The 27,441-nt window shown below is 35.9% G+C and overlaps 1 protein-coding gene across 4 annotated transcripts in view; it reads left to right on the plus strand.

Moving 5' to 3' along the window:
* The first annotated feature begins 5,228 nt into the window (after positions 1-5,228).
* LOC125417284 (aldo-keto reductase family 1 member C21-like) overlaps positions 5,229-27,441 on the plus strand; it is a 57,145-nt gene continuing 34,932 nt past the window's right edge. For 2 of the 4 annotated variants that reach the window (XM_048460702.3, XM_087896423.1), the window contains exons 1-4: positions 5,229-5,386; positions 6,042-6,142; positions 23,429-23,555; positions 26,743-26,910. In XM_048460702.3, the coding sequence (XP_048316659.3) occupies positions 23,472-23,555; positions 26,743-26,910 (252 nt within the window). In that variant the 5' untranslated portion in view covers positions 5,229-5,386; positions 6,042-6,142; positions 23,429-23,471. Of the gene's footprint in view, positions 5,387-6,041; positions 6,143-22,075; positions 22,194-22,236; positions 22,351-23,428; positions 23,556-26,742; positions 26,911-27,441 lie in introns of all 4 variants that reach the window. The other 2 variants (XM_087896425.1, XM_087896424.1) reach the window with 2 other exon arrangements.

The raw sequence follows: 27,441 nt of genomic DNA on the forward strand, positions 1-27,441 counted from the left end.
CAGACTTGAATATAACATAGTAAAGGCTTTGCTCTGACTTCTGTTGATGCAGTAAAGAGAAAGTACAAATTGTCAACCTGCTTCTTACAGCATAGCACACTGAACCCACTTACTTTCATCATTTTTTGCACCTACTACCTGATGTATTACTTCTACACTTAGCAAACAGCCTCACAAAATGGCTTAAAAATAGTTTTAATAATTAAAACAAATATAACACAGAGATATTGTAGAGTTGTTCTGACAATATGACTGAAATTAAATGGCTAGTGACTCTAGAGGAAAAAAAATCTCATCAAGGGTTCAAAATCAGGAGAATGATATAACTGTAGAAGGAGAAATCCAAAGAAGGTCAAAGATACTTAACTTCATCAATAGTAACAGACATTAAGACTATTTGGCAGTATGTAGGAGCCTTTGTAGAAAAATAAATGCTCATTCACCACAGAGAAAGCCCTAAGAACACTCCCTTCTATGCAAAGCGTAGTGAACCAGTGTGTTAATTAGATTATCTTAGGGGATGTAAGTGAGAGTTTGATTTCAGGCATTCATTGACTCCCAGGCAATTCCATTGCAGGATAGTCCCCATGTGTGGCCCACACAGTTAATGATCTTGCAAAAGGAGTATAGCTGGAATCTCCCCTTCAGTTAATATTCTATTTCTGATAGAGCAACTCCCAAGGTCAGGCAATGCTGGGATAGAATTATATGTATCATGGTGAGGATAATGGAAGGTGGAAGAGGCTGGAATATCTGGTGAGGATCAATTGACCTTCCCTTACTTCTTCAACAGGGGAAACTTAATCATCTTGTGTTTGTGAGAGTCTTTCATGGGTACACACAAGTGCTCTGTTTCCAAGATAGTTCATCAATAGATTCTGACGCATACAAGTACTCTAAAGACCTTCAGTAAATATCAGTGAAGAATCCTGAAACTTGTATGCACAAAGAAAATTGAGAAAATGCTGCATCTCTAGAATACTGAAAATATGGGACAGTTGCAAAAGATGTGTCACTGCTCTCATTGGAACAAGAAAAGAAGAAGCAGGAAGCATGCATGCCTGGAACATTTAAAACAGTAGACCAAATTTCGGAAACAATGAACGAAATGACAGATTTGTGAAACTTCACAGTGTGAAGGGAGAAATGTGACAAATCAAAAAAAAAACTAACATAAGGCACATTGTATCCAAATTTATAAAATTAAGAGCAAAGAATATCTGAAAACAACCAGAAGAAGGATAACACAATACCTTTAGTAGCAAGATAAGAATAGCATGAGACCAATTTGAAACTAGGAAACAAGAAGATAATGGAAGAAAATATTAAAATGTTTGAAAATATCCAACATAAAAGCCCACTGTATTCGTTAGTTAATTATTCAAATATTAGCTAGGAAGATCTTCATAGCTAGGTATATAGTTCAGTGGTGAATCATCATCCTGAATTATTTTTTAAAGAATTACTTTTTAAAAAATATTTATTCATATGTTTGTATATGTATATGTTATGCAGTACATGTATTCATAGCCCAAGTGTGGCAGCTAATACACAAATTGAATTTTTTTCTAGAACAACAAAATTCCTTACATTTAGTCTACATAAATCTTATATGTTGCAAATTATCAAAGATGTTACTCAGGAGACAAAACTGTTCAAGTAATAGCAATAACCATTATCTGAGTTAGAGTTCATTTTACTGGTAAATTAGTGGAAGGATTTAATGCGGTCAATCAGTTCAATGGGAAAAAATAGTATACTTTTCTAATATAACTGAATGGATATTTTAAGCATTATATTACCTTTTGTATACCACAGAAGACAAGTTAGTTCTCTTTTATTTAGCACTAAAAGTTTTGTTTACTATGATCTCCCTCACATCGTTCCTTGATAAGGGTGATAAGAGTGACATGTAACTTAAAGAATAAAGAATGGTTTTGTAAAAGAATCCAGAACACTAAAGAAGTTGATGTCTTCCTTAGTTCATGCAAAATCAGACTCATAAAGCAGCAATTGTGCATTACATATTTTTAAATGTTTAGGTAAGAAAGCCACCATCTTTCTCTTCAACACATCTTGTAATGTATGAATATATATGAATAAGAGATAGCCCAATAAACACAATTCACCAATATTTTCTTATCTAAATTTGTAAATGTCACTTCAACACATCACTGGTATGAAAGGTCCTTGTGTCTATGTTTTCCTTTTATTGGTTAATGAATAAAGAGCTGGCTTGGCCTATAGCATGGGAGGAGGAGGGCATAGTTAGGAGACACCATGGATTTGCTGCAAGAGATAGATGTGCTGAAACTTTTCGGGTAGGCCACAACCTCGTGGTGTATACAGATTACTAGAAATGGGTTAAATTAATATGTAAGAGTTAGCCAATACAAAGATAGAGCTAATGGGCCAAATAATGATTTAATTAATACAGTCTGTGTGATTATTTTGGGTCTCAGCTAGTGATGTGGCCAGGACAAACAAGCTGGCCCTCCTGCAACACATCACTAACCAGTACACATAAAATGAAATACCTTTGAAGTAAAGAAGTCTTCTTTCTTAATAGTGTTTTCTTCGGTCTTCCTTCAATTGACCAATACTATAATCCTCTTCATCTTAGTACAATTGAGCAGCATCAATATAGCAGACTCCTTTATCTAGTTTGGGATCCTCTGTAGACATAATCTTGACATTTAAACTTTCAAATGCTGAAAACTTATTCACATCCTGCAATAAAACTTCCCAAATGCCACCTTTTCCTTATAGTTTTGGTGGGTTGTCTATTTGCAGAGAAGAGTCCATCTTTGTTCACCTGGAGTCTTCTAATTGAGTAAAAGTAATTGAACACCAAAATGACCTTTAAAGTTTCAGATGATAATGGCTTAGCTATTGGCATTGCAGATTCCCTATAATGCTCATAATCATTACTTTCAAGATGTACTCACACATCTCATCATGGCAGTAATTAGGCAGTAATTGTTTTATACAGCAATATGAAGGTATGGAATTTAAAAAGAAAATTGTGCAAGAGATGGACAAGAGAACAATTAATGTTCAATCTTCTGTGAATTTTCTCCCAATGAAGTCACGCAAAATGCACTAAATTCCCCAAACACTGAGTATTCAGAATCTTGCTGAATTTGCTTAAATTAAGCCATTTGGAGCCTCTACACTTGTCTTTAATTCACAGTTTGCTTCACAAAACTCTGTATAATGATGATGGTGGTGATGATGATAATTAATAAAAATAATATTGAACCTGATTCAACTCATCTTCAACTCCCTGTCTTCCAAATAAACCCCATATAAATGCTTATCATTGTTCATCAAGTGCACAGACACCTGTAATCCTTATGCTGTGGAATGGAGAGAACTCAGTGTTCCCAGGTGACATCTAAAGTTCAGCATGTATTTATTATGAAACACAATAAACAGCAGTGTATGATATCAACTTTCCAGTGACACCACTCTCACTATATAAGAGATGTTATTAACACCAGCAGTAAGATGTGGACTCAAAGCCACAAACCCATACATAAGAAGTTGTACCACTTCTACAAGGGAATAGTAGTAGGAGTCAACAGTTAAGCAAAAGCTAGTTTTGTGTGGAAACTCTCAATACATTAAAATTTGAAATTGTTTGATTATACATAAAATTTTTGAAAAAATATAGTAATAATAGTACTTCTCAGGGTATCTCTTCTGCTCTTTCAGGGTTAAGAACACTCATAGATTTACCAAGGAGGAAAAAGTAGTGCTACCCTCATTATTTCTATATTTGACATGATAGTCACACTAAATCATAAGTACCTTTTGTAAGAGTCATCACAATATCTCCGTATATAAAAAGGATCAAATTCTTGCACAGAAGATAAGTGTGAATTCAACATTCAGAAAAAAAGTCCATAATCACACAGTTAATTAGCCTTTGACCAAAAATGTGTTCTTAAAGTATAATCCAATGAGTGCAGTGAACTCTCACCTCTCACTTTAACTTCTGAGAATGTCTGGACCTTGTACTGTAAATAAAATATTATTTACACATACTGGTTTTGTAAACTCACCTTTAGTAGGTTCATGTTTTTATAAACTTAAATAACTTTTCTTTTTCCAATAAGTTGGTCAGAGTTCTTTTCAATGTTTTTTTTTATTTTTGAGGTTAAAGAATAATTATAATTTTTTCCTCCCTCTTGCCAGTTTTCATTCCTTCCATATACCCCTCCTTCCTCTCTTTCTAACCCATGGCCTCTTTTTCATTGATTATCACAATTTCCTTGACATAAATAGTGCAATGGCCCCGTCAAACACAATGGCCAGAAAAACACTCATTTTCTATAGCCATTCACTACTTAAAGCCTTGGAATTTTTTGCTCACTCTTCTACAACAATTCCTAAACCTTAGATGGGATTGTAACTCAGATGCCGCATTTAGGGCTGAGCACTTCACACAGGCTCTCTTTTTCTTTACCCATTGACCACCTGTGTGCCTCTGTATTAATCACCATCTACTGCAAAAGAATATTCTTTAATGAGGTAATTGTTGTTCTAATCTATGCTATAAAGATAAGTACTTAGTGGTTGTTTAATACTATATCTATTTAGTAGTTTATATAGTAATAAAGGAGAATCTATAACCATTAAAACTTTAAAAAATTATTCTGTCTTTTATTTCATGTATCTTGATCCTATTCTTTTCCCTGTCCTTTGCTTCTGCCTTCTGCCCCTGCGCCTCTCCATATAAAACAAAATTTAAGAGAAAAAAAGGAAAAATATAAAAAGGAAAAAAATTAAAAATCTAATTATTGAAGTTTCAGTGTAACACAATGAGACACACTGTAAACACCTTTGTCCACATATCTTTACTTGCAGGTATTCATTGCAAAGAGTCATTGGTCTGGTTCAAGGATTCTATTTATACTACACTATTGATGCTGGGTCTTCATAGGTCTTTTCTTGGGTATTCTTCTGTGTCCCTGTTTGTGGAATTCTTGCAGTTTGTGTACTTAAATTAGGTTCCCCTGCATGCTCCAGCAGGTCACAGATGGGGTGGATATTGAGACAGGCCAAGTCATAGCCCTCTGCCTGACTTGCACAGCTGTAGAGATGGTCTGCCAGATGAGAAATGGGGACAGTTCTATTATGTTTACAACTTTGGGGCTGGCTCACCCACACCTGTATTAATAGGGTTGGCTCTCCTGGTGAAGGAGTGTCTTCTTTCTATGTGTTGCTTTCATTGGTTAAATAAAGAGACTGCCTTTGCCTTTTGATAGGACCGAAGCTTAGATCGGCAGAGTAGACAGAACAGAATTTTGGGAGGAAGAAGGCAGCATGGTAGATGCCATGGTTCTTCTCTCCAAGACAGATGCTGGTTAAACTCATGCTGGTAAGCCACAGTCAAGGGTCAATATAGATTATTAGAAATGGGTTGAATCAATATGTAACAGTTAGTCAATAAGAGGCTAAAACTAATTGGCCAGGCAGTGTTTAAATGAACACAGTTTCTGTGTAATTATTTACGGTGTAAACTAGCTGGGAGCTGGGCAGCAGGAAGCAGCCTTTGTTCCTTTTACAACACTCTCCCACTCTTATCATTAAAAATTTAAAAACAAAAATCTTGGGGATTAAATAGAAATTCCAGAAATGGGAAAAATAAAATGATAGTGGTAAATAGGGTCAAAATATAGAATGTTACTGCAAAAAATATATCTTTATGAAAACCATCAATATGTACAATCAACATGTCAATTAAAACTATATGATCATGACTCTATAGATTTCTTTATTCATTTCTCTTTTTTTGCCTTTCTTTTTGTTTTCTGAGAAGTGGTCTCTGACTGCAGCACAGAATGGCCTTGATTTAGTGAAAATTTCTGCCTTTGTGAGTCATTTTCTGGGATAACATGCATGAACCACTACATTAGTGTTAACATATTTCATGTTACATAGGATTTTCTTATTTACTTATTTTATTTAAAACTATCTTCTTTGTAACATTATAAATTTTTATATAACAACATCTCTCCATCATCCTTCTGCAGGTGGAATATCATTCTTATCTCAATCAGAGCAAACTTCTGGATTTCTGCAAGTCAAAAGACATTGTTCTGGTTGCTCTGGGCATCCATTAGGATAAACACAGGTAATATGGACATTAGAAATGAAGCCTCTGTAAAAGTCTTATGATTCTACATTCCTGGAGTTTATATTTAAATGAACTACAGACAGAGAAAAGTTTCACATTGGGGAGAATGAAAAATGGTAATATTGTTGCAGGCATCAGATCCACATTTGGGAAGCCATGGTTTCCGAAGTTCATAACAAGTCAAATACATAGATTGAGGAATTCATTCTCCCTCCACTGTTATTCTAGGATAGATCAGAGCACTCTTGTTCCTCTGGATGATTCAGTTCTTGATCCTATCACAAAAAATACAAGTGAACTCCAGCTTGATTGCCCTTCTCTACCAGCTGCAGCATGGGATTGTGGTCCTTGTAGAGTCTCAATGAGGGACGAATCAAAGAGAACGTTCAGGTGATAAGTGAGATGGCAGTTTTTTTTTATCACGTTAAGAAAATTATCATGTGTAGTACTTCTCCAACGAACAAGACTTGTTTGAATTTAGTCTTTCTATCTTAAATTTCCAAGCAAGAGTACTTTATATACATTTAAGGCATTTTACCCTCTACAGAATCACCATTGTTTGCATTGCATATTTTTATATTTTCATGAGAGTTTTTATGTTTGGTTTTCTAATATATAGATAAATATATTCTTATGTCAGGAAGTTCAATCATGAAGGTGGCATTGCGAACTACTTCTGCTATCTTATTCTATTAAGAAGAGAGAAAAGTGAATGACACAAATTTTAATTTTGTGTACTCTGTAGATCACAAGTATTTTCTAGAGTTTGTTTCTGTGGTTGATGCTGTGTTTGGGGTGGATATGGTTTATTTTGTGGCTATTGTTAGTTTTCTGAGATAGTCTAGCATCCAGGTTGCTATGCAGCTGAAGATAGCACTGAATTTCTAATTTTTCTAATTCTATCTTCTATGTCTGGGACTAATGACATATGCCTCCAAACATCTTGCTGTGTGTGGAATAATTTTCTGTTATAAAAAGTAGCAATTTGTCAGATTCTAAAAGGAGTGTTTACATATTTGTTGAAGCTCTTTGTTACTTTAAGATCATGGTCTTTTGACAATAATGTAATGTCTAATTCTTGATAATAATAGGAAGTTTCTATTATTTAGATGAGATTTTACATATTGCACTTTTATAATTTTCGCTCTGGGTATTTTGTATATATTATGTTTGCTTATTGATAAAAATATATGTTGTAGGTCTTTTTAAATAATACTTTAAGGGCTTTTTGAGGGGCTTTTTGTGACATAATTTCAAGGTTATCTTAGAACTTTTTTCTAGACCAGGCTGGTCTTGAACTCACAGAGATTCACTTGCCTCTTGTTCCTGAGTGTTGGGATTAAAGGCCTGACCTGCCACCCAGTTTATTTTCCTTTTTTTTTCACCAGGAACTAGCTCTATAAGACAGACTGTTCTCAAACTCACATAGATATACCTGCCTCTGTCTCCCGAGTACTAGAATTACAGGACTTTGTCTCCACCTTTTGGCTAAGATTTTTTATTTTATGAAGGGCTTATTATGACTTTCCCATATTTGTAGTGTATGTTGATCATACTTTTCCCATTACTCTTTATTCTTCTCCCTCCTTTCATTTTTTTCCATTCCCCTTCAACATCCCTCTGTTTTACATTTTGATTTAATATAATTTTTAGCAGCACTAAGAGTGAAACCCAAGACTTTATGCATGACATGCAAATGCCTTACCAAGTGAACTAAACTCCAGCCTAAAACACAAGTCTTACACTTGTATAAATAAACCCCCAAAAGGCTTACCATGGCTTGTAGAAGTGTTTCTTAAATTGGTCGTTCTTGGACAAAGTGCCCCAGAACTATGAACACTTGACAAATTGGCAGATTTCTGGTGTGTTCAAAGACTCACTCAACTCAGGACCTCTTCCCCTGCAGAACGGTATATGCATGGTTTTTCCAGCATGATTTTCAGTTGATTGACTAGCTAAACACCCAGAAATGATGTGGGTATTCTGATTTCTGATCTTTTCTCTAGACTCACCTCTTTCTTATCTAATCTCTCCATGTTCCCCAGAGATTGCTGCCTGTTATTTTTTTTTACAGTGCTGAGGATTAAATCTAGGTGTTGGGCATCATTTATCACTGGGCTGCACCCCCAGCTTTGTCCTACTGTGCTTTCTATCCAACAATTCTCCTATGGGCCTTGCTTTGGATCCTTCTGCCCAGGCTATCTTTCCTGCCTCCATATTGTTGATGACCTTTTCCTCAGCCCATCTTAGTCTTCCAGTTTTATCATAAGGCATCCTGATGTGTTTCAAATACAGAGGGAAATTTAAGGAGTCTTACAATCCATGTCTATCATTTAAGCTCATCAGTTGTTATTTGATTGAAATTTTTTATTTTCTTTTTCATTATTTCTTATATTAACTTTTAGACCAATACTAGTGATTTATGGACTCATATTTTCAATATGTTATCAATTATAAAGTATCCTGCTGAGTAAGCTGCCCAAACTATATTAAAAATGATCTTCTGCAGACCAGTCCTTAGTTCCTTTGAATATGACATTGTTAATATTATTAGAATGTCCATTTAAATTGCGTTCAAAATACCATTTTCATATTTTAACTATTCTTTATTTATATGTGGGAAGAAAACTATATAAATGATGATTAATGAATTACAATAACCATTTACTCCTGGTTTAGATCATCTAAGCAATGCTATTTTCTTTTTTGAATTACATCATCTTTCCTCCATTCCTTCCACTCAAATCTCCCTTATTTGTATATTGTGGATGGATTCAATATGTGGAGGGGTTTTGAGTGATGCTGTTCCTGGCATTCATTTCTCAGTTGAGTGTTTGGTTGGATATCTTTGTATTTTGTGTGAGTTGAAAATTTTCAAGCAGTTTGTCTTCACAGTTGGTGCAGTCTGTTGCATTTACAATGTGCACATTGGCAAACATACAGTCTAAATATGTAAAATATTTTCTATCTGTGTGGTAAGTGTTTGAATTTCAGTTGAATCCAAAGGATATAAAAGTCCTTGATGGCTTGAAAAGAAATCTGTGATATGTAGCTGGGGCAACTAAATTTACTTTGGTAATATGCTTTGCTACATTTATTTTCAAGTGGCATGGTTTTAAAGTTATTGCAATAAAGATAAAGAAAGCCAAGGCATTCTGAGCCCAGAATTAGGAAAAAGAACTTCTGGAATTCTTTTAGTCTGTTCATATTTCTGACCTTACAGCAGCAAGGTGAGAAGTCTGAGGGTCACCTTGATCTGCTGTACATGAAGGTCTGTATAATTTCATGGATTATATCGGGCCAGCCTGCATTACTGCTGGTTCTCCATTTTCCCTTCAGTATTCTGAATCTGCATGCCCTGTGCATATGTACTGGGGGTATTTTAAGAAATTCACTGAAACATTTCCAATATCAATGTCATGCCATTTTTTTTAGTGCCTGTTTAATTACTGATCATATTAAAAGCATGACCATCAGCCCTGTAGTCCATGCCATAGCCTGCATGTGAAGTTATTCTCTGGGTTCAGGAAGCCTAATGGTTTTTTAATAGTTTGAAAAACTTCCCTTGTTTCCTGCTGTGCATTCAGTCAGAAGCTAAACACTCTCATTTTGAGACCCGCTGGGTTATGTGTTCAGTAACACAGTTGGCCCTGATTTCCTGAGATGGAGAGAGGTCAATTCAGAGGATTAGAAAATGATAGAAAAGACATTTAAGACTCAGAAAAGCTTAGGGAGACATTTGACTTGTAAATTATAGACCTTAGTTTGATATCCTGAACTAATTTCATATTATATTGTACTAGTATATAATAATATTATATACTTGTTTGCTATTACTGTTTCTAATGGAAGACCTTTTCCTCCATTGTGTGATTGTTACTATATGGAGATTCTTTACATGCATCTCCTTAGATATGGGGTTTTACCTTTATTGCTACTTCTGAGTCAAATCTCTTACGATATGTGTGGTAGGCAGCTAACAAATAATTGATTTAAAAATCAAAATGTGATTGCTAGTAGTAATTTCATCTCCTCAAGTCATATGTTCTCACAGAGTTTGTTGCTTGGCTTCTTCATTTTAAGACAGATACACCTGTTTTTTTTTTATTGAGAAACTATACTAGAGAAAAGAGATTGTTTCTTTGCTTCTTTGATCAAAACATGTTTTATCATCTGATTCTACATTTCCTGTGGAGTTTCAAGGAAAGGAGACATACTTTACTGTTGTTTCCTTTGCAGTTGGAAAACATTGTTTATGAAAGTTAGAGAGACTGTCTCTATGCCTTACCCAAAAAAAGAAAAATATATACTTCCAAACTAATATCAGAGTCATAGAAATGACTCCTTCCAGAAACAGAATAGTCAAATGCAGCATTGAAATGCTTTTTGTCTTTGCAGTTTTTCTGGCAACACTAACTTTCCATTTTCTGATGATATTAATGTGTGACGACTTCTGTTGGACACCCTGTGGGATGTCCAATGGCCAGTGCTGTAGGAGACCACTCACATGCCAAAGACTGGAATTTGTCACTTCTGTTCAGTAGCAATTCAGCCTGGAATTGCTACAAAACTTGAAAGAAATAAAAAACAAACAAAGAAAACTCTGTCCCATTCTGAAAATAAATAAAAACCACTTTCTTTAGTGTTTGCCAGTATTAGTATATTATTTGAATGCTTTGCCTTCTTCACTGTATGGATGACCATACAGTGATTTGCCAGGAAGTTTATATCCAAGGAAAGTAACAGTCATTTCATACACAGTTCTTACAGAACATGAATAGGTAGAGTTTACATCCTTTGAGGCGTTGCAATTATCAGGTATTTCTTAATATGTGTTTCTCCATCTTAAGAATGAAGAAACACACTTTATGTAGTCTGAGAGATAGGTGTACATGAGATTATGGACCAATACATCTGGGCTCCTGTTCAGAGGCTTGGGGACCAAAGTTCCAAGATTTAGAGATACAGGGTGTTGTATGTGAGGGTTCACGGAGGTGACAGATCAACTTGCCTGAGATCATGAGATCTCAAAGCACAGTAGAATGTAGAGGGTGAAAAGTTGATCGTGTTCTTTTGGGTATTTTCTTATTTGTGTTTTGAGGATAAAAGTAATTTTCCAGAATATACCCTGCTTAGAGTCCAACCTTTGCCTCTCTATAGCCTACTCTGATGAAGGGAATGTGAGACTTTCAGAGAACTAGGAGGTTTGAGAGGTGACCTGTTGTCCCCTGGACATATTTGATCAGGGGTCACAAAGAAATAAATGAGCCAACCTTTATGACTCTATATCTTTATTGACTTTGATCCCCATATATTGCTGTTGAAATCAGAGGTCAATTACATATTGAGGGGTAATAAATGATTAAATTTGTTATAAAACTATCAGATAATGCTTGACAAAGACATAATGTTAAATAAATGTTGATTCTGTTAACTTTCACCTTCCCAGTTAGAAGCCTGACAAATTTAGTAAAAACTATGAACAAACTGGGCGGTGGTGGCACATGCCTTTAATCCCAGCAGAGAAAAATGTATAGCTCCATAAAATCAATTTTTAAAAATTAAGTTAAAAAACTATGAACAAATAAAAAACTTCGCTCTTGAGGCAAAGTTTTGTAGAAGTACTATTTTCCTGCTAAATCAGTCAACTTTATTTCTTAATTAAAAACATAGGAAGCAGTATCTGAAACACAGAAAGACAAGTCTTATTTCTTAAATACCTATCAGTTTTCAAAAATACACCAAAACATTCTCAGCTATATATATACACATTCACATAAACAACTATTAATATATATATATATAGTATATATATACATTAACAAATATAAATTAATCAACATAAAATCCCAAAGTATGGCTTTATTTTCTATTGTCCTCTTTGAGGCATTTGCTGAATCTAATCTTATTAATGAATTTGATGGTAACTCAGTAAAACAATCAAACCATGATTTAGGGAACATAGTTAACCACAACTTGGTAAGCTTTAATCATTATTCAGCAGTAAATCAAACCACGACACAGAAAGAACACCAACCGTGACCCAGGAATAGAGTAAAAAATGACTCAGAACAGTAGTCAAACAATAGTAAGTATAAATGACTCAGCATAATATCAAACCACAGTTCATCACAACAGCAAACTAAGCTTCTACATAGTGAAAGACTCCTCAATAAAATAGACTTCGAATTGGTGTCGTGATCAGTGTTAAGACTTTGAGTTAGTCATTGGGTAGGAACTTGGTGTAATATTAAGTTCATAATTAGTCCTAGATTATGGGTTTAATTTAAGGGTAGGGCTTTTGTTTAAGATTAGAGATTAGGATTGAGGGTGATAGTGAAGAGTTAGGGCTAGAACTAGATATTGAAATTAGGGTAAGAGCTAAAATAATGGTTAAGAACTACAATTAAGGTCAGAGTGAGTGGGTTAGAGACCATTGTTAGGGTTATGTTGAAAGGTTAGTGATTATCAGTTTAGAGTTAGTAATTCCTGCCTAGTGCTTAGAGTTAGGATTAAGGCTCTTTCTCTAGTCCCTATTTAATAAAGATGGACATAATTTCAGCACTGGACAAACTGAGATTCTGTGATTCCTAGGCCTCACTGGCTAGTCATTCTAGTCTACTCAGTGAATTATAGGCCATTTAAACACCCTCTTTAAAAATAATAAAGTTCTTATTATTTATTATAGGAATATTATTGATACAATAACATTATAAAGTATGCTCATACACAATATTATAATATCAGATAGTCAAGTAAATAAAAATTAGATAGAGATTAATTTAAAAGTTATATATGTTTTACATTTTTATTTATTTATTTACTTTGCATCCTGGTTTCTGTTTTCCCTTGAAGTTTTTAGATTTGTTTTATGTGTTGTGTATGAGAGTTTTGCCTTCAAGTAAAGCTGAAGTGTGACACAATGAACCACATAGTATACTCTTTAGTCCATATATCTTTACTTGCAAGTGTTCACAGCAGAGTCATTAGTTTGGTCTGAGGCCTCTGTTTCTGCTGTACTATGGATACTGGGTCCTCATTTGGATTCCTCTTACATATCCTGTTATTGTCCTCTGTTCTGGAGATCCTGCAGCTTTTGGGTCAAGGCTGTGAGCTGGCCCACCCCAAAATCCACTCCATTATCAAGAAGTGCTCTTAATTGTTCACTTATTGCTCCTCTACTGACTTAAATATTTTAAAAGCAAAATAAGTACAAAATGTACAGTGAACTGATGCAAAGACAGTGGCATGTGCAGATTAGAGTTTCATTGAGTCCATGAGAGAAGCACAGTGTGTATTGACGTGGAAAAGAGGGAAGAGTGGAACTGTACAGACCTAAACAGAGAAAGCTCAACAGAGGAATCTCAAGTGGCTGAAAGACACTTAAGGAAATGTTCAACATCCCTTGCCATCAAATTCAAATCAAATCAAAACATCTCTGAGATCCATCCTTAAGAATGGCCAAGATCAAAACACTGATGACAGCCTATGCTGGACAGGCTGTGAGGTAAAGGAAACACTTCTGCATTGCTGGTGAGTGTGCAACCTGGTACAGCTGCTTTGGATATCAGTCTGGGGATTTCTCAGAAGATTGGGAAACAACGTACCTCAAGACCCAGTAATAACATTTTTGGGTATATACCTAAAGGATGCTCAATCATACCACAAGGACACGTGCTCAACTATGTTTATAGCAGCATTGTTTGTCATAGCCAGAACCAGGAAACAACCTAAATGCCCCTCGACTGAAGAATGAATAAAGAAAATGTGGTATATTTACACAATAGAGTTCTACACAGCAGAAAAAAAGTAATGATATCTTGAAATTTGAAAGCAAATGAATGGATCTAGAAAACATCATATTGACTGAGGTAACCCAGACCCAGAAAGACAAATACCAAATGTACATTCTCATAAGTGGCTTTTAGACATAAAGCAATTCACAACAATTCACAATCCCAGAGAACCAAGATAACAAAGAGAACCCTAAGAGAGACTTACATGGTTCTATTCTACATGGGAAGTAAAAAAAATACAAAATCTGCTAAATAAATTGTGAGCATGGTGATCATAGGAAAGGGTAGAAGGGAAATGAGATGAAGGGAGGGAAGTGGAGAGAAATATATAGTTCAATAAAAAATAATTTAAAAAGATTGGACAGTATTCTGTATTAATTGTAATATGAGATTTTAGGGAAATACCAGTGGTCATGTAAGGGGAGTGGCAGATGGCAATTACTTTAGGGGTATGGTCCACCGGGAAACAAAACCCTGATGGGTGAATCTCGAATAGGTAAGGCCCTAAGAGACTTGGCCCAAGAATGTTTCCTGCTGATGTATATCTTTGAGTGTTTGCCATTACCACTTTTCTTGGTATCTGGAATTATATAAATGGACATGGGGAGAGTCCCACTGCCCTTAATGCAGTATGATCATCTCTTAGAAATATTCCATTCTACTGGGTATTTTTACCTGTGAATTGTTATGAAGACAATTTCCTCCTATGTTGTACAGTTTAACTGAAGCCATGATTTTATACAATAATCGTGATATTTTCAATAGAATTTTTATGATTGAGGGTTTTTAGTACACATAGTAAGAAATTATAATAAGTAAAGGTAGGATAAAATGTTATTTTGGCCTCTGATGAAGAAGAAGATGCAGAGAATAAAAACAAAACAAGAAAGGGTTACACAGCTAGAACACATGAGTTTCTATTGTAGAGCCAGGTAAACTGTGACTTAGGTTAACATTAATAAAACTGATTGAATCACAGTAGCCTAGCTAGTTTAAATACTTCTTAATATTGGGAAATGTGTTCACAGGTTGCAGAGTACATCATAGCTAAAACAAAGCTTTGGCAATCTGAGAATTTAAAATAGAGCCAACTGGTTTTACTTCATATACACAAGTTTAGATTTATGATTCTTATAAGATTGCTTTTGAGATAAGTATTAAAGTGATTGATCCTTTCCTTGTAACTGCAAATGCAGTGTACAAGCAAAAGAACTTTCTGAGAAAGAAGCCATGCTTCCTCACCCTCTGTTAATCAATAACAAGTTGCTTGGACATGAATGTATCTAAGTTTTTGGAACAACTTGTTCTTCACCTGTAATACATAAAATGTTTAATCTTGTAAGGAATATGGAAAACATGCTGTTTTTCACTTGCATTCATTGTAATTTTTATATTGCTTGAAAGATTTTGCTGGGGTATATAAGCTGCAAGGGAAAAAATGATGTGGTTTAGAAGGAAACATCAAAAATGAGAGAAGGAAATCACCAGGAAAAATAAATTCAGGATACATAGAAGAATACAGAAAAGTCAGAAGGAAATTATCAAGAGAGTGTGTGTATCTTTTCCTTATCCCTTCAGATTAAAAGTCTTGTACACTGACTCTCCAGATTCCCTTTGAGCTCTCCTCTGCTGAAGACTTGTCCTCAAGTCAGTGATAGGGGCAAATAAATAAGGAAATGTTATAGCTGAATACTTATAGCTTTGTGTGTCAAGCTGATAAAAGATCTTTGAGCTGGTTAGATTTTGTCAACTTCTCTACAGAAATTAGAATCACCTGAGATAAGGAAACCTCCATCAAAAAATTGTCTCCATGAGATTAGCCTGTGGGAATATCTGTAAGATACTTTGTTGTTCTCTAGTTGATGAACACACTGTGTGGTGTCATCCCTAAGAAGGTAACTGAGCAAGTTTATAAGTAGTGCCAAAAATCGTTCCTGGGTCAATTGCTCCCTCTAGATTTCTGTCTTGACTTCTCTCACTGATTTTATATCGATATAGATATAGATACAGATATAGATATAGATGATATAGATATAGATATAGAAATAGAGATGGATAGATAGACATACATACAGACAGACAGACAGACAGACAGACAGACAGACAGACAGAGAATATAAATCCCTTCTTCCCCGAGTAGTTTTTGGTCAGTGTTTTATCAGAGAAACAGTAGTAAACTAGGCTAGGTCATTACAAAATAGATGATTGCCTGCTATGTAAGAGCCACTCTTGCATCAAATTATTGCATTGGATTCAAGGTTTACTAAAACTGTGGGCTTCCCACGTAGGTTTAGATGAATACACTGATGATATCAATGCTATTTGGTCTACTTTATCATCCATGAGTAGGAAAGTGAAGGTTGGAACTGTGGCTATTTCTTCATTCTTTTCAACTGTCCTGCCACATCACTGTATACTTCTTCTCTCTGTTCAGAATATATTCTGTCCTTTACCTAGATTCTTCTCATTCACACAATTACATTGACCTAGTATTTGGAACCTAGTCCAAATTCTTACAATAGAAAGGCAGTATATTTCTTCCAAAATACTTAAAAGCAAGGTAAAAATATTAGTGCATTTTGTCTACTTTAATCCTTTAATAAATACTCCTTATATTCTCTTTCAGATTTCATCAATATACCATTTCAGTCTATATTATCCTGTTGTAAGAGAGTGTAGTAATTTATAAAGGATGGAGATTTGTTTCTTACAGTTATAAAGGTCAGAAAGTTTTTGACACAGGATTACAAGCTCTGTCTATGAAAGAAGAAAGGCACAAAAAAGATCGTTAAGAAGAGAGAAAGATCTTGCAATGTGGAAAAGAAAGTCTTTCTATGACAGACATTAATTGATTCATGACGTTGGAGCCCTCATTCACTAGAAATGTCTCGTGAGGCCTCAACTCAACACTGTTGCATCTGGGAATAACTAGCCCCTGTACAGTTTTCATGGGTGGGGATATGTTTCAAATGAACAGTAAAGACAGAATATTATATACTTGAAAATGACACTAAGAGACCATGGATGCAAGCCCAGACTACTATACCCAGCAAAGCTTGCATTCACCATCGATGGAGAAAACAAGATATTCCAGGACAAAAACTGATTTAAACAATATGTAGCAACAAACCCAGCCTTACAGAAAATACTAGAAAAAAAACCCACAGACCAAGGAAGCCAATAACACCCATAAGAACACAGGCATCTGACAACCCACCACCAGCAAAACTCAAAGAAGGGAAACACACAAACACTACAACCAAAAATAAAAAACAACTGGAGTTAACAACCACTTGTCATTAATATCACTTAATATCAATGAATTCAATTCACCTATAAAAAAGCACAGGTTAAGAGAATGGATATGAAAACAGGATCCAAGATTCTTCTGTTTACAAGAAACACACCTCACCCTCAAATACAGACACTACCTCAGAGTAAAGGGTTGGGAAGAGGTTTTTCAATCAATGGACCAAAGAAAAAAGTAGGTGTGGCTATACTAATTTCTAAAAACAAATTGATTTCAAATTAAAATCAATCAGAAGAGATGGAGAAGGACACTTTATACTCATAACAGAAACAATTCATCAGGAGGAAGTCTCAATTTTGAATATCTATGCCACTAATATAAAATATAAAAGGAGGAAGTCTCAATTCTGAATATCTATGCCACATATGTAAAAGAAACATTACTAGAATTCAAAGCATACATCAAACCCCACACTCTAATAGTAGGATATTTCAACACTCCTCTCTCACCAATAGACAGGTCAACCAGACAGAAACTTAACAGAGAAATAAGAGAACTAACAGATGTAATGAACCAAATGGACTTAAGAGAAATCTATAGAACATTCCACCCAAACAGAAAAGAATATAACTTCTTCTCAGCATCTCATGGAACCTTCTCAAAAATTGATCACATAATCAGTAACAAAGCAAACATCCATAAATACAAAAAAATTGTAGTAACCACCTGTGTACTATTGGATCACCATGGAATACAGTTAGAATTCAACAGCAATTCTACCAATAGAAAGCCTGCAAACTCATGGAAACTGAACAGTAAACTACTGAACCACCCCTGGGTCAGGGAAGAAATAAAGAAATTAAAGTCTGCCTTGAATTCAACAAAAATAAAGACACAACATACCCAAGCCTATGGGACACTATGAAAGCAGTGCTCAGAGGAAAGTTCAGAGCACTAAGTGCCCACATAAAGAAAAGAGAGAAAGCTCTAGAAAAAAAGAAGCAGACTCGCCTAGGAGGAGTAGAAGACTGGAAATAATCAAACTGAGGGCTGAAATCAACAAAATAGAAACACAGAGAATAATCCAAAGAATCAATGAAACAAAGAGCTGGTTCTTTGAGAAAGTCAACAAGATTGACAAATCTTTATCCAAACTAATCAAAAGGCAGAGAGAGAGAACACTCAAATTAACAAGATCAGAAACAAAAAGGGGGACATAACAACAGACAAAAAGAAAATTTCCTTGAATCATCAGATCTTACTACAAAAGCTTGTATGCCACTAAATTGGAAAATGTGAAAGAAATGGGCATTTTTAGATAAGTACCGTATATCAAAATTAAATCAAGACCAGATGAACAATTTAAATAGACCTGTAAATCGAGAAGAATTTGAAGGTGTCATCTCCTTATCAAACTTCCTTATCAAAAAAAAAGCTCAGGACCAGATGGTTTCAATGCAGAAATCTACCAGAACTTCCAAAAAGAGCTAATACCTATACTCCTTAAAGTGTTTCACAAAGTAGAAACAGAAGAGTCATTGCCAAACTTCTTTTATGAAGCTACAGTTACCCTGATACCAAAACCACACAAAGGCTTAACCAAGAAAGAGAATTACAGACCAATCTCACTCATGAATTCGACACAAAAATTCTCAATTAAATACAGGCAAACCGAATCCAAGAACACATACAAAAAATATCCATTATGATCAAGTAGGCTTCATCTCAGAAATAGAGGGCTGATTCAACAAACAAAAATCTATCAATGTAATCCATCATATAAATAAACTGAAAGAAAAAAAATCATATGATCATTTCATTAGATGCTGAAAAAGCTTTTGACAAAATTCAACACCCCTTTATGATAAAGGTCATGAAGAGCCTAGGAATACAAGGTTCATACCTAAATATAATAAAAACAATATATAGCAAGCCAACAGTTAACATCAAATTAAAAGGAGAGAAATTTAAAGCCATTCCACTAAAATCAGGAACAAGACAAGGCGGTCCACTCTCTCCATACCTCTTCAATATAGTGCTTGAAGTTCTAGCAATAGCAATAAGACAACATAAGGAGATCAAGGGGATTAAAATTGGAAAGGAAGAAGTTAAACTTTCGTTATTTGCAAATGATATGATTGTGTACATAAGCGACCCCCAAAACTCTACCAAATAACTCCTACAGCTGATAAACACTTTCAGTAATGTGACAGGATACAAAATCAACTCCAAAAAATCAATAGCTCTCCTGTATACAAAGAAAAAAGAAGCAGAGAGGGAAATCAGAGAAACATTACCTTTCATGATAGCCACAGATAGCATAAAGTATCTTGGGGTAACTCTAACCAAGGAAGTGAAAGATTTATTTGACAAGAACTTTAAGTCCTTGGTGAAAGAAATTGAAGAAGATACAATTAAATGGAAGGACCTCCCATGCTTTTGGATTGGTAGGATCAACATAGTAAAAATGGCAATTTTACCAAAAGTAATCAATAGATCCAATGCAATCACCATCAATATTTCAACAAAATTCTTCACAGACCTAAAGAGAACAATCATCAACTTTCTATGGAAAAAACAAAAAACCCAGGATAGCCAAAACAATCCTATACAATAAAAGTACTTCAGGAGACATTAGCAACCCTGACTTCAAACTCTATTACAGAGCTACAGTAGTGAAAACAGCTTGGTATTGGCATAAAAGCAGAGATGTAGATCAATGGAATTGAATCGAAGACCCGGATATTAACCACAAACCTATGATTACTTGATTTTCAACAAAGGAGCTAAAATTATACAATGGAAGAAAGAAAGCATCTTTAACAAATGGTGCTGGCATAACTGGATGTCAATCTGTGGAAGAATGAAAATAGAACCATATCTATCACCATGCACAATACTTAAGTCCAAATGGTTTAAAGACTTCAATATTAATCTGACCACATTGACCTGATAGAAGAGAAAGTGGAAAGTCATTTGCAACACATGGGCACAGGAGACGACTTCCTATGTATAACCCCAGTGGCACAGACATTAAGGGCAACATTGAATAAAAGGGACCCCCTGAAACTGAGAAGCTTCTGTAAAGCAAAGGACACTGTCATTAAGACCAAAAGGCAACCTAGTGAATTGGAAAAGATTTTCACCAACCCCGCATGAGACAAAGTCTGATCTACAAAATATATAAAGAACTCAAGAAACTAGACATTAAAACTCTAATTAACACAATTAAAAACTGGGGTACTAAACAGAACAGAGAATTCTCAACAGAAGAAGTTCAAATGGCCAAAAGACTCTTAAGGTCATGCTCAACCTTCTTAGCGATCAGGGAAATGCAAATCAAAACCACTTTGAGATACCATCTTACACCTGTCAGAATGGCTAAAATCAAAAATACCAATGATAGCCTATGCTGGAGAGGATGTGGAGTAAGGGGAACACTCATCCGTTGTTGGTGGGGATGCAAGCTTGTGCAACCAGTTTGGAAATCATTGTGATGGTTTCTCTGGAAAGTGAGAGTCAACCTACATCACAATCCAGCAATTCCACTTTTGGGAATATACTCTAGAGATGCACAATCATACTACAAAAGCATTTGTTCAACTATGTTCATAGCAGCATTATTTGTAAGAGCCAGAATCTGGAAATAACCTAGGTTCCCCTCAATGGAAGAAAGGAAGAATGGAAGAGTGGAATATATACGCATTAGAGTACTACTCAGCAGTAAAAAAAAAACAATGACATCTTGAATTTTGCATGCAAATGGATGAAAATAAAAAACATTATCCTGAGTGAGGTAATCCAGAACCAAATATGCATATGGTATGTACTCACGCATAAGTGGATTCTAGCCATAATTAAAGGACATTGAGCTACTTTTCGTGATCCTAGAGAAGCTAAATAAGAAGGTGAACCCAAAGAAAAACATATAGTTATCCTTCTGGATATTGGAAATAGACAAGATTGCCAGGAAAAAATTGGGAGCTTGGGGGTGGAGGTAGGGTGGGGGTTAGAGGAAATAGGGAGAGAGAAGTGAGAAGGGGAGGATGGGGAGAGCTTGGGTCAATATGAGAGCAGAGAAGTATATATCTTAATTAAGGGAGCCAATTTAGGGTTGGCAAGAGACTTGACTCTAGAGGGGTTCCCGGGTGTCCAAGGAGATGTCCCCAGCTTGTTCCTTGGGCAGTTGAGGAGAGGGCGCCAGAAACTGGCCCTATTCTATAGCCACACTGATGAATATCTTGCTTATCACCATAGAACCTTCAGCTGGCGATGGATGGAGATAGAGACAGAGACCCACATTGGAGCACTGGACTGCGCTCCCAAGGTCCAAATGAGGAGCAGAAGGAGGGAGAACATGAACAAGGAAGTCAGGACCACAAGGGGTATGGCCACCCACTGAGACAGTGGGGCTGATCTGATGGGAGCTCACCAAGGCCAGCTGGACTGGGACTGTTGGAACACGGGATCAAACCAGACTCTCTGAAAGTGACTGACAATGAGGGCTGACTGAGAAGTCAAGGACAATGGCACTGGGTTTTGATTCTACTGCACGGACTGGCTTTGTGGGAGCCTAGTCTGTTTGGATGCTCACCTTCCTAGACCTGGATGTAGTGTGGAACCTTGAACTTCCCACAGCACAGGGAACCCTGTCTGCTCTTTGGACTGGAGAGGAAGGGGGAGGGGGACTGGGGGAAGGGGGAGGTACATGGGAGGAGGAGAGGAGGTGAAAATTTTCAATTAAAAATAAATAAATACTTTTATTTTTTCAAAAAAAACCCTCTGAATTAAATCAGTCAGTATATTTCAAGGATGTTTTGACCTTACAATGGAAACCAGAAGATGAGCTAAGTTTGGGAAGGGGGGTTGTTCTTGTTTCCACAGGAGAAGAGAAAATATGAATACCCTCAAGATTAATAAAGATTTGCTTTGAAAAAGATAAAAAAAACTCGCGAGAATGAGAAATGACAGCTCATTCATAGCGGTGAAAATCATACAGTTGGTAAGATATAGAATTGTGGCAGAATCTGTTCTTGTCTTTACAGGAAAATATACATCTTCAAAAAGTCAAGAGATCCTGGATGTTTTGGTGCCTAATAAGAAAAAATAACTCTTCAAAAGGATCACCCAGCAAAAAGAAATATGACTTATGAGGACAGGTGATCAATAGATAGATAAACAGACAGATAGATAGATATCAATATATATCAGGTGATTTATATATATATATATTATATATGGAGAGAGAGAGAGAGAGAAATGACTTTGGAGTTGAACAGTTGCTATCCTTCTCTAAATTCAAGCATGTTCTTAAAAGAAAAATTCAGATTTTCCATCTCATGTCAGAAACATTCTTGTATGGGACAGAAAGAAGATACATTTTAAGAAAATATTTTATTTTTCTCCATGCTAATTTTGTCTATATAGTATCTTTTGTTGGATATATGTCTATATGAATAATGTTTAAGTTTTCCACAATGAATAGTAGATTTTCCTGCAGTAATCATTGAAGTTTCCAGAAAGAAGGTGGGGCCCCACAACAATGACTCCATCTGGTCGAGAAGACGTCATGATGCTTATAGCACTACTATAAGACAGTCTTTTGGGTATCAGCTGCTAAAATGGTGCACTTTCTTACAATATTCTGGCCAGAAATCCAAATAAGATCTTTAGAAACACCCTATCGACTAAACAGAGATAATTTGCAATTATACAAGACATATATATATATATATATATATATATATATATATATATATATATGTATATCAACTTGCCTCATATCAACTCCAAATGGATGAAATACAACAATACAAAACTAAATGTACTGAATACAATGAGAAAAAAAAGTGGAATAACCTTTACATCATTGTTACAGGAGAATTTCTGAACAGAACATCATTAACACAGGCACTGAGACAAACAATAAATGGGCCCTCATGAAACTGAGGATGGGAATTAAAGGGAACACACATCCATTACTTGTAGGAGTGCGAATTTGTTTAGTCACTATGGAAATCAGTGCGTTAATTCCTCAGAAAGATAGCAATTAATCTACTTCAAGATCATGCTATACCACCTGTGATGGTTATTCTTAGCTTTCAGATAAAAATAAGTTAGTAATTTGCCCTCACTGGTGAAAGCCAGCTGATCTCCTCCCACATGTCACAGACTGCTATTTAATTAGGAAGGCAGTGGAGTAACTTTGCCTTTAACATTACTTAATGACCTCTGCAGGATAAAACAAGCAGAGTTAACTAACCCTGAAAAGTGATAGAAGATGAACTCCAAATGTCCAAATATTGAACTGAATGATGGGCACTTCATACCTGTGCTGGGCTTTGGAACTGCTGTACCTGAAGAGGTAAAAACAGTGGTGCTGGGTGTTGAGGGTTTAGAAGAAATAGAATCAGAATAAATGTAAGACTATATGACTTGAAAGATCATGCACTTCCTGGTAATGCTGGGGTTCCCGGATTCTTACTTACCCGGGCTACAGCTTTGTGCTGTAAGAGAGAAAGATTGCTCAGAGACAGAGTGGTCACTAGTTGCCTGCTGATTATCCTGGAATCATGCTTCCTGTTGTTGATGTCCATTTATTTCTGTGTCGCTAATGGAAAATGAATATTATAGACTCTTTAAATGTTTATTTACAATGTATTTCACCTTTTGGGAAAAATCTGCTCAGATAGGCTACACAGTCAAAAAGAGATTATGTGGTTTTTGCTAGTTTTGAATTATTCAAACAATTTCAACACTAGTGCTTTGTGAGTAGAATGGTTCCTCATTTTCTACAGATTCTCTCTTTTCTCGAGTGGCTGTTACTTTTTAATTACAGGGTATGCGCTTTTAGGTATACAAGGCTCAAAATTTTGTTTTTTCTTTTTGTCCTTTCCCTTCTCTCCTCTTCTCTTCTGTTCGCTCATTCCCCCCCCTCTCTCTCTCTCTCTCTCTGTGTGTGTGTGTGTGTGTGTGTGTGTGTGTGTGTGTGTGTGTGTGTGTGGTGTTTGTGTTCATATTTGCCATTGATCAATTATGGAAGACAGAGATCAACAGACTTAGGTAATTTCTCTTCCACCATGTGAATCTCGGGGATTGAAAAAAGTCATCAGAATTGTTGATAGTGCTTAACCTGTTGAATCATTTCAATGTAATAATGTGTTTTTAAATTTCCAAAGGACAATGATAAAGAACAATGACAAGAGCTGTTTAAATTTTGGAGGAAAGTAGAATAAAAGGCAGAAGATTAGAAGCTGCTAAGGATTCAAAATAAGCAAAAGGTGTTGTCTAGAGAAGGCAGCAGGTGTGTCACTGTGTTATAATTTTGTTGATTAAATATCAGAACACTGATTTTATAATATGTAGATTGCAATCCTACTAGTGGGACAAGCACTGGGGCTCTCAAAAACATATTTTGATTTGGAGACAGGAAATAGTGACATGTGAAGTCAAGTGATTATGTACAAACTGCCTGTGAAGATCTTTGAGTAGAGGCTCTAAACAGTATCCTTTTAAACTTCAGAGTACCCTTTGTGAAATCACTGTTTGGGGAATTTGATGAGTTCTGTCTGCTTTTTCTGGGAGAAAGGTAATAGAAAATTCACAGTGTAAGACTATTTAAGAATTAATTGTGTAGAAAGAAACAAAAGATGAGAATTTAAACTTTTTCAAAAACTAGAGAAAGTTCTTTTTCTCTGATAATTTTTTATTACTTTATAAATAATAGGAATCAAAATTTCCACTTCCTCCCCTCCTCCCACTTCCCTCCCATTTCCCCACTCACTTTCCCCTCTCCCCGTCTAGTCCTAAAAGAGGGTAGGGTACCCCGCCCTGTGGGAAGTCCAAGACTCTCCCCACTTCATCCAGGCTTAGGAAGGTTTACATCCAAAGAGAATAGGATCCCAAAAAGTCAGTACATGTAATAGAGACAAATCCCAGTGCCATTATCATTGGATTCTGTCTGCCTCAATTGTCAACCACATTCAGAGGGTCCAGTTTGATCCCATGCTTGTTCAGTCCCAGTCCAGCTGCATTTGGTGAGCTCCCATTAGTTCAGGCACACTATCCCGGTGGGTGAATGAATCCCTTGTGGTCCTGACTTCCTTACTCATCTTCTCCCTCCTTCTGCTCTTCAATTGGACCTTGGGAGCTCAGATCAGTGCTCCTATGTGGGTTTCTGTCTCTTTCTTTATCTGTAGCCAGATGAAGTTTCTATGGTGATATTCAAGATAGTCATCAGTCTGACTACAGGACAAGGCCAGTTCAGGCACTCTCTCCTCCCCTGAACAGGGTACTAGCTGACGACATCCTCATGGACTCTTGGGAACCTCTCCAAAGCCAAGCCACTTGCCAACCTCAAAATGGCTCCCTCAATTAAGATATCTCCTTCCCTGCCCCCATATCCATCCTTCCTCCATCTCAATCATCCTACTCCCCAAAGCTCTCTCCAACCCTCCCCTTCTCCATTCTCTCTCCCCCTCTCCCCTTCCCCCCAATCCACTCACACCCCCTATAAGTTGCAAAGAAATAGAAACTGTCATCAAAAACCTCCCAGTGAAAAAAAGCCCAGGACCAGATCATTTTAGTGCAGAATTCTACTAGACCTTCCAAGAAGAGCTAATACCTATACTCTTTAATGTGTTCCACATAATAGAAACAAGAAGTCATTGCCAAACTCTTTTTATGAAGCTACAGCTACCCTGATACCAAAACCACACAAAGACTCAACCAAGAAAGAGAATTACAGCCCAATCTTACTCATGAACATCGATGCAAAAATTCTCAATAAAATACTGGCAAACCAAATCCAAGAACACATCAAAAAAAATCATCCATTATGTTCAAGTAGCCTTCATTCCAGAGAAAGTTTTACTTGATGCCAGAAAAGGAGATTCTCAAGTTCTGGCCACACTGTCATCATGGCATGGGACCCACTTACCCAGTGACTGGAGTTCACAGGACTCAGATGATGCCTTTTCAGCTCTGTTTCTGTAGCCAAGGATAGGGAAGAGGGCAGACTGAGAAGTCAGTTGTTTCTCTTAAATTGTCTATTTTTGTTTTGTTTTGTTTTTTGAAATTTCAGGTTCTGTTAGATTTTTGTGGTCATCAGTTATTTAGGGAAAGAGTCAGGTCTTTTTCTTCTGAAATCACTAAATAGCTGACTTCTTGGAGTGTAGAACTCAGTTTTATGGCCTTGGCTTGGATATGGGGATAATTTACTTACACAGCATTTAATGTTTATGTCCATTGAAGCATGTTTCCTGGGTAAATTTTTTAATATTCTTTTGATTCCCTGTTTAAGTCCTGGATCCTAGGTGCTAGTGGAGACATCTTGTGATGATAACTAAACTATGGTTTTGAAGAATAGAAGAGGTTCCCAGACTGCTTTCCTCTTGTTACTACATAGACAAATGTCACAATTAACTTAGATGGTATCCTTACGACATAAGATGTGTGGAAACATTGATACCAGAACAGGTCACATTTTATGTCTTAATACTTTCTGAATACATGCATGTCTAACTGTAAATGGTACCTTTTGTTGTCCTCAGTTTCCCAAAAGTAAGATTAAGGAGCTCATCAAAACAGCTATAGATGTTGGTTTCCGTCATTTTGATTCTGCTTCTGTTTATAAAACTGAAGATTATGTGGGAGAGGTCATCCAAAGCAAGATTGCTGATGGTACTGTGAGGAGAGAAGATATATTTTTGACATCCAAGGTACTGTTTATGTAATGTTCCTGCAAATGAACCATAATATTTGGACAGAGGTTCATATGACTAGATCAGTAATTATTAGTGAATTTACTTACTGTTTTATCTTTGTGCTTACTGACAGTGGATATTGTTTTTTGACAGGGAATGGTTGGCTCATTATTGCTGTCTTTAGATTCATGAATATGGTTTGTTTTGATGGTTCTTACTTCATCATCTTAGTTTATAGGACTATGATGCAAGTTGGAGTATAGAAGATATTCAGGAGCTTTGTTTATCTTCTGGATAACTTTTTAGCAGTTCTAATTGCTCTGAATATTTTAGATACTTTTATTAATATGAGAAAATAAGATTAGATTTTGGTTGTTAAGCAAATGTAACTAATCTAGTATACAACAAAATGCTGAAAATATTTTCCCTATGATTATGTAATTTAAAAATGCATAGGAAGAGAATGACAGAGATAGACCCACAAGAATGACATTTAGCCTCCATATGTGTGTACTGAATAAGCAAAACAGTATACACATGTAGATA

This window comes from Myodes glareolus, chromosome 14 (genome assembly GCF_982192425.1).
Source record: "Myodes glareolus chromosome 14, mMyoGla1.1, whole genome shotgun sequence".
Classification (NCBI taxonomy): Eukaryota; Metazoa; Chordata; class Mammalia; order Rodentia; family Cricetidae; genus Myodes; species Myodes glareolus.